Below are 8607 nucleotides of genomic sequence, written 5' to 3' on the forward strand. Positions count from 1 at the left end.
TTCCATTGTGGTTTTACACAAGTACTCTTCACCATTACTATTTAACTAAGCTTCTCTTTTTTGGAATATTTCAAGGGTTTTTACAAATGTTCCTGTTACCTTTACTCCCTTCCGATAAAAGGTTCTTGCACTTTAATATTGCATTTATCTTCTCAATTTATAATATTATATTTATATTGGCAAAATTTGAAACCACATTTCAAATTGTTTTTCGCAAGAAATCGCTCTATTTTGAAATCTAATTAAAAATAAATTATTCCATTGTACTATCGAATTGCAATAATAAATTAAGAAAAACATAATAGCGCTTTAAAATTCAGCAGTGTAGCGTGCTGTTACACAGCAAAATGAGGCATGCCTATCAGACTGCCGAATGCGTCGAAATGCGTAATCTTCAATTCCCCAACCTGTATATGAATGAATGAATAAACTTATACGTGTATTTTGAAAATGATTAATATTTAATTTGCGTACTCAGATGATTCAGCAAAACTCATGGTAATTTCGTAAAAGTAATAAATTACCAGTATCGTAATTTTTTTAAATATTCTAAAATATTACATCAGAAATTAATACTAACTATTCCATATTTCTATGTTAAATATATTATAAGTATACTTACATATTAATAAAATAGTTTCTATTTTTTATATTAATTATCTTTTCCAATTTCTTAAATGGGTTTTTTTGACCAGACACATTTATTTAACTACAAAGAGTTTTATTTATCTAATTAAAAAGAGTTTCGGTGAGCCTATTTGTAATCGATGAACAATCTCTTTAAGACAAGATTGCCTATAATTATTTTGAAAACATCAAACAAAACTCAACAAACGAAATAACAAAAAGAAAAGACTGTTGAGAGTATTACCGTTACACATACTCTTATAGGGTAAATGGTTTTAGTTGGTCGGTGCATACATATACATTTGCGTAAACCAATTTTCGAGAGATCGCGCTGGTACTAAAGTAATTCAATTTATTTTTCTTTAAATTTTGATTTGATGTTTTAGTGACAATTCTAAGAATAAAAATAATTCTATTGATTATTTAATTATTTCATTAGAATTTTTAAAGAGCAAATGCATCATAGATCTCTTTCCACCTGGGTTTAGCTTAGGGGACAGTTTTCGTTCTGTTTGTATCTATTGTTTTCTTTTATTTAACAAAACAAAATTAATATTACCATGGTTTGTATTGGACTACTTGGATGGAGTAGTCCAAGAGAGAACTACTTGTTTCGTATATAAATGTTTGGAACAATAGAATATTAAAGGTTTATTAAGAATTTGGAACTTAAATGTCTAGATAGATCAAATGTAGTTCTAATTCACAACTTAACAACTAAATCACGTTATCAGTAATCACCAAAAACATGGCTGGTATCAGAAATTATGGTAAAATGGCGGCTAAATTCAACTGCCATTTAATTCCAATCGTCGGTAACCATTTCAGTGGCAAAGATATCCTTAAGAAGTGCAGGCCGACCAATAAAAACTTAATGGTGATATTTCATGATGGTTAAAGTCAAAGAAAAAAAAACCAAAATGTGTATGCAAATATCATTTTTCCACAAAACTACAAGTTTTTGGTGAGAGGAGCTGAATCCAAAATTATATTCACAATCTATAATTCTTGGGTAGGTGCTAAGAAGTTTGCAAACAAGTTTAACTGTAAATAAAAACGCTGTTACGTATCATATATCATGTAGTTATAAAATATTGCAACACCAGAAATAAAACGAGATGCACATGCTGCCAAAATGATAACAAAAAGCTAGATAATAAAATATAAGCCAACAAATTTTTTGCGTGATCTTTAGCGTGTGACACAAAAATATCCCAACATATTGTAACATATTATAATTTTTAATGAGCAATATAATGACTGAAAATTAAAGAAATTCCCAATTGTGAATTCTGCCCTAGAATCTAGTTTCAATTTTATGATTCTTGTGGTATACAAAGGTAAACAAGTTTTTACTAATTTTTGAAAATCATTCTGTTAATTTGAATTCCATTTGTAAGGCAGTGAGCAGCCAAAGGACCTGTCATGCACATAAGTCTCCTAATGAATCCGGCGAGCCCCACCGAGGGCTACTAGATGCCAATAGCCCTGGACAAAAGCAATGAGGCACTTTGATTTGAAAGACCTAATGTCGCTGGAAAAACTGTAGGTATAACGTATATATGTGAAACGTGTAAGTGCTAGGCACTAGACGAATTTCGTGTCTTTTGAAGCGCAGTTGTTGTCTGGTAAGATAGGCAGATAGCCAATCTATGTGTGCCTTATCCTATCTCATTATGGAATAGCTACACATTTGGCTATACCGCTTATAAGTTCGGGGTCTAGTGGCCATTTCGCTGATTCCAGTCTAGCAAAGCAATCCTCTTTCTCGTCTCCAGCATAGCCTGAGTGGCCAGGCACCCAGACAAGCTAAACCCGGCATGCCACCTTTACTAGTTCCTCCAGGATATATATGCGCTCCAGTACGAGCTTGGATCTAACCTTTTTTGCCGTAATAGCCTAAATGGTATCTGCTAATTAATATTCTTAATCTGCTACCCGAGCCGATCGACACGACCGTATTACGGTATATCTGCAATTTATGATTTTATTTCCTCATTTCAGTATAGCGAAGAGTTTAGTACCGTGTTTCCTTAGCGAGTATGCTCTGCTGGTATATGGGACCCTACCACTGAATCCTGAACCAACTCTATTATTTATTCTAAAGCCAGAAATTGTTTTCCAGCTTAGCAATATAGATCCATTGGAGCCCTGCCTCTTATACGGTTTCCAAAACTCTTGCACTCCACTGTCTTAGGATATTTTTGCATGACCAGTCTCACCAGCTCTTAGATGAGACAAAGACATGTAGCCTATGGTCCTCATTGCTTCGAATTGCATCACAAGGTCCAAGGGCAGAAGCCTTAACAAAGTCTTTAGTTAAAGCCGTTCGCATCGAACCCGTTGCGATTAGGCATGCAAGGCCTTAGATTCGGTCCAGTGGAATTCAGATTTTTACTTTTTTGTGCAGAACTGTCTTGAAGTATTCCAGCTCCATGCCTCCCAAATTTACAACAAGTGGTATGCCAAAGTTGCATCTTTTCGCGAATAGTACCTAAGCCCTCTGGTTTTTTGGGGTTGATTCTTAGGCCCTCGGAGAGGTACCATTTATCCACTATAGGTATGGTCTTTATCATTGGACCCTGCATAGAGGCGGTGTTCTTCTTCGGGCAAAGAATTACCAGATCGTAGCGTACACCTGCGTGTGTAGGGCAGCTATTTTTCCATGCTATTATTTCCCCTGATATTCTTAGCATTTGCGGGTCTTCGTCTCAGTGGACAGCTGGCCTCGCATGCTTGACTATCACATAAGTCAGGTTAACAGTTCCAATAGCAGTATCTGCCAGAAGGATGTATCTGGTCGGCATGACTACAAAACCGCCGACTAGTTCCCCTCAAAAAAGTGGTTATAATCAGTATTCCTCTACCTTGATAATAAAATACAATTGATCACATTAAATATCAATCATCGTTAAACCCTAGGTTTACCCTATATACCACAAGAGTATGTATCGTGTGTTACTCGGTATATTAATATTATTTTACATTTATTTATATGATATAGAAACCTTTATTTCTTCAAGTAACGATTAAAAAATAGAAAAGGGCAGCTTATAGAGCAGCTAACTAGGTTTCAATATGTCAATACTGAATGCTATAATAATAAGTAAAAATTATTTTAATATACTTGAGCCATTTGATCCACACAAGCGCATAGGTCCTGCACCAGCATACTGTACTTGGCATACATTCCCCCAATTAGTTCGTTTGCTAGGTTTCGATCAGTGATTGGTTTGTATTTTTTTCTAATTTCTTCATCTCTGCTAGTAAGATCTTCTAGTTTTTTTTTGGATTTAATCCACCAGTTTGTGTAATACTCGAAAGACATTTATGAATTTTATAATTGACTAAGAATTTATCATGGGTTCTATACTGAAATTTAGTTGTTTAAAGAAATATGAAAGGTCTTAAAATGTAGAATTACTTGTCTTAAAGCATAATAAAGACTACTGTCAAGTTTGATTCAGATTGAGCTTATTTAAATATGTTCAGATATTTAGTATTAAAAAAAAGCTTGACCTAAAAAGAAAAACTAGACTTGGGTCTTCTCACGTAAATGATGAAATCCTAGGTGTATGCTTTAACGAATATAGATAACTATAGATAACATATTTAGTACAGATCCATATACAGGCTAGGGAATCAATCATTACACGCAGAACGGTGCTTAAAGGTGAAATATAGCAGCGCGTATGCATATATTTCGTACGCTCTGCTACTTGCCTGCTACGTCATTGTTGTTCAGTACCACGTTAGTACGCATCTGACTCTGATGGAGGTAATTGTATTATTTGCAATAACATTTCGAAAAATATGATGTAAAAGTTCAGGCATTTCTAAAATATTTTTCTGATGCAAGCTTCACATACCTGTTTCTGGTAAAATGAAATTGGCATATACAAAGATCTAAATCAGTAAAATATAATAGATCAAAATACCAGCCCAAACATAAATTTTAAGTATACTAAAAACAGAATTGACAACTTTTGTGCTCATTTTCCCGAGTCTAATATCAAACAACGGAAGGACTGTGTTTTTGGTGGTAGATGTTGTCCACTTGCATCGCCCGGTTCAATACCACCACATAGGACTTAGGCGGCGTGAAGTGGTTCCATGGAACTCACGTTTCGCCGCCATGTCGATGTGTCCGGTTTCCAAAGGCGAAATGGAGTAGTAAAATTAATGCATGATGGCGCCCTCACGACCAAAACTTTCCGGAGGTAAACTAGCCTCCCATTCGGATCTCCGGGCGGAGGCTGGTCGGGGGGGTCCATCAGGCGGATTTAAAAGCCTAAAAATCAATTTCTGCAACATCAGAGGCCTAAACACCAATATTAATACACCAACACCTGCAATCAAATAAGCCTCACATTCTGGCATTGGCAGAAACAAAGGTGAAACCTTCAACAACAAATGTTCACCTCATTTATCCTGGATACGATCTACACACCCGATTTCGACTAAACTTTGGATTGGCAGTATTTGTCAAGAGCGATTTGAGTTGCCAGCGGGAGGAAACGCTTGAACCTGCGGACTTCGACGTTATGTGGTTCAAAATAATAGCCAGTGGAGCCACGAAATTTATCTGCTGCATCTACAGACCACCAAGCGACACCCAATATAGGCGGCTCTTTTTGAACCTGGTTGATAGCATTAACCAACTGTAAATTGACTACCCAAGCGCAGAAATCATCGTCATGGGTGATTTTAACGTTCACAATATCAACTGGCTGCGCTTCTGCAACAAAAACGACGATGAAGGACGAGAAGCTGTGGAGGAACCTACCAGAATCCCCGATCGAGACGGCGAGTTCGCGAGTGTCCTAGATCTGGTCTTGGCTTCAGACCCTGACTCGTACACTGTATCAGTACAGGCCCCCCTAGGAACATCGGACCACAAATTGATAACAGTCTCTTGCCAGTTGGATGTTAAAACGCAGGATCCTCCGATGCTGCGGAAGGTATGGCACTATAAATCAGCAGAGTGGAACCATCTTCGGGAATTTTATCGCTCATTCCCTTGGAAAGAAGTCTGCTTTAGAACCAATAACATCTCAGAATGTGCAAACCAAATTACAGAGACGATCTTAGCAGGAATGGAAGCTTATATCCCTTTTTCTACTAAATGCAGATCAAACAATAAGCAATGGTTCAACCTGAATTGCAAAAAGGCAGTAAACACTAAAAACGCAGCATATTGCAAATGGCGTCAACATCCTTCCTTCGAAAATTGGAGAAACTTTTTAACCTCCAGAAATAGCTGCAAGCAAATTATTGATGAATGCAAAGAGAGTCACAACAACAGGATCAAAAACAAATTGCTAAACTGCCCAAATGGAACAAGATCTTTCTGGTCGGTATCGAAAGCCGTTAGTCAAGGATTTGCTAAGTCGGCCTTGCCACCCCTAACAGCAGATGATGGTTCTATCGCGGTAACAGCAAGGGAAAAAGCCAACTTACTGGGTAAACTCTTCGCGTCCAATTCTACTCTGCACTCGCAAGGCAAAACACCGCCATATTTGCCAAGGGTGAATTCATCGATGGGAGAAATTTCGTTTCCCCAACGAATTATAAATAAAATTCTGAAAAGCGTAGACACCAACAAAGCTTCTGGACCCGATGGAATTTCAGCCCTAGTACTAAAACGTTGTGCAGACGAATTGACTCCTCCCTTATGTAGACTGTTCACGGCATCGTATAAACAGGGCTCATTTCCAACAAGCTGGAAAACTGCTCAAGTGCAAGCTGTACCCAAAAAGGGTAAGAAGACGATGCCGTCCAATTACCGCCCGATTGCACTAGTTCCAGTAATATCGAAGATTATGGAGAAAGCAGTCAACCAACAACTGTTAAGATATCTGGAATCATTTGGACTAATCAGCGATCATTAATACGGCTTCCGAAAGCTTAGATCCACCGGCGATCTTCTGGCTTACGTCACACACTTGTGGACGGAATGGAGAAGCACGGCGAGTCCCGCTCAGTCGCTCTTGACATTATCAAGGCATTTGACAGAGTGTGGCATGAGGGACTATAACCAAGCTCTCCTCAATCGGCATACAAAACTCATTATTGAATTGGATCAAAAGTTTTCTTGAACAACGAACAATCCAAGTAGCCGTCGATGGACACCTCCCCGACAAATTTAACATTAACGCTGGAGTACCTCAAGGATGCATTCTATCCCCCACCCTTTTCTTGATATATATCAACGATTTGCTAGGAACCACTGTCAATCCAATCTACAGCTTTGCGGACGATAGCACACTTATTTCCACATTTAAGTCCGCCAAACCAACGACAGCCGCAACTTCTCAGAATCTTAGGCAGCAACAAGTAGCTTCAACCAACAACGATATTAGAACAATCTTGGAGTGGGGCGGTAACAATCTGGTCAATTTTAACGCTAAAAAAACGCAGGCTGCAGTATTTACGATGAAGACTAACGTTGATGGCCCGGAGCTGGTTATGGCAGGAAAAACATTGCCAATGAAATCATCTTTACATCTTCTAGGAGTCGAAGTCACCAACAGTGTGTCCCGGCATGACCACGTTGCTGAGATCGCCAGGGCAGCATCCAAAAAACTCGGAGTGCTTTTCAAAACGAAAAGACTGTATACACCAGAACAGCTGCTGACTCTTTATAAGGCTCAAATACGCCCTTCCCTCGAGTATTACTCGCATGTCTGGAGCTCTGCACCCAAGCATAGTTTAAAGCTGCTAGATTCTATACAGAAGAGAGCTATTCGTCTTATCGACAAACCAGAACTGACAAAGAGTCTGGATAGTCTGGAGCACAGGAGAAAGGTGGCTGATCTCTGTTTATTCTACCGTTATTATCACGGTAAGTGCTCCTCTGAGCTGGCAGGCCTGATTCCACCCAGGGCTGTTCCGGCAAGAAGGACGCGTCTAGCAGTGGCGGCTCATCAACATCGAGTCCACCTGCCTACCCCAAGAACGTCGCTGTATCGGGACTCATTCATCTGGAGAACATCTTCTTTGTGGAACGAGCTTCCACCTCACATATTTCCCGACGCATACAACCTGCAGCGATTCAAGATAAATGCCCACAAATATCTTCGCGCAAGCACCACTCCAAGAGTGACATAGGACTTTTCTCTTGTGCTTGTGTTTACCATAAAAAAAAAAAATAAAAAAAAGCCATGTAATAGAAAAGAAAGAAATCATCTGAAAATACAATATTTTGTAAAAAAACTTAATTTTAATTTGCTTTTTGATTTTATAAAAATCCATTCATCGCTACTGGTTTTCGGAAACTACCTGAGTTTTGGAATATTTGAAACATTTTTAAAGAAATATTTGAAAAAAATACACCCATCTTTTTTCCAAATACAAATAGTAAATAGTAATAGTTTTATGGTCTAGACCGGAATCGGTCTATTTTCAAATGTAATTGATTGCCTTCATAAAATCATTTAATAATTTGAACTCTTTTGGAAGGACTATGAGCAGCCATAAAAAGTTGAAAAAAAAAAAAGAAGAGCGTTTTAAAATTCAACAGAGCAGCCAGCAAAATAAGGCAACCCGACATTATTATTGATATTTTGTAAAAAAATAAAAAGGGAACGCAGTGTAAGCATTATTTTCCATAATGCATAATCTTCAGCTCCCCAACCTGTAAAGCTATGTTGATTGTTTAGTATATTAAACCTCTCGCATGATTTACTTTTGATATAACATAGAAAGATCCGAGAGCACCGAATTTTCGCAGCTGTGCACTAGTAATATAAGACCAATATGTTGTATTATAGTAATAGATCGCGAATAGGTCACAATGTAACTTTGAGTGATTGAATTATTAATGGCATTGATTATTGACATTAATTAAAATTTGGCAAAAATAATACAGCTTAAACCGTAAAAAACACTTTGTTATTGAGAAAATTACAGCTTAGAGGTTGATATTTATGTAACCTGCCTCTTGTTGCTCGGCACTTTGCTACTCTGTCACTACTATCT

General features: G+C 37.8%; 1 protein-coding gene across 1 annotated transcript in view; it reads right to left on the minus strand.

Moving 5' to 3' along the window:
• The window catches only part of LOC126736453 (IQ and AAA domain-containing protein 1-like), a 76062-nt gene extending 71983 nt beyond the window's left edge, over positions 1-4079 (minus strand). The window contains exon 1 of the mRNA XM_050440805.1: positions 3755-4079. Within this exon, the coding sequence (XP_050296762.1) occupies positions 3755-3955 (201 nt within the window). The 5' untranslated portion in view covers positions 3956-4079. The remainder of the gene's footprint in view (positions 1-3754) is intronic.
• Positions 4080-8607: the final 4528 nt, after the last annotated feature.

The sequence above is a fragment of the Anthonomus grandis genome, chromosome 5 (assembly GCF_022605725.1).
Source record: "Anthonomus grandis grandis chromosome 5, icAntGran1.3, whole genome shotgun sequence".
In the NCBI taxonomy this organism is placed as follows: Eukaryota; Metazoa; Arthropoda; class Insecta; order Coleoptera; family Curculionidae; genus Anthonomus; species Anthonomus grandis.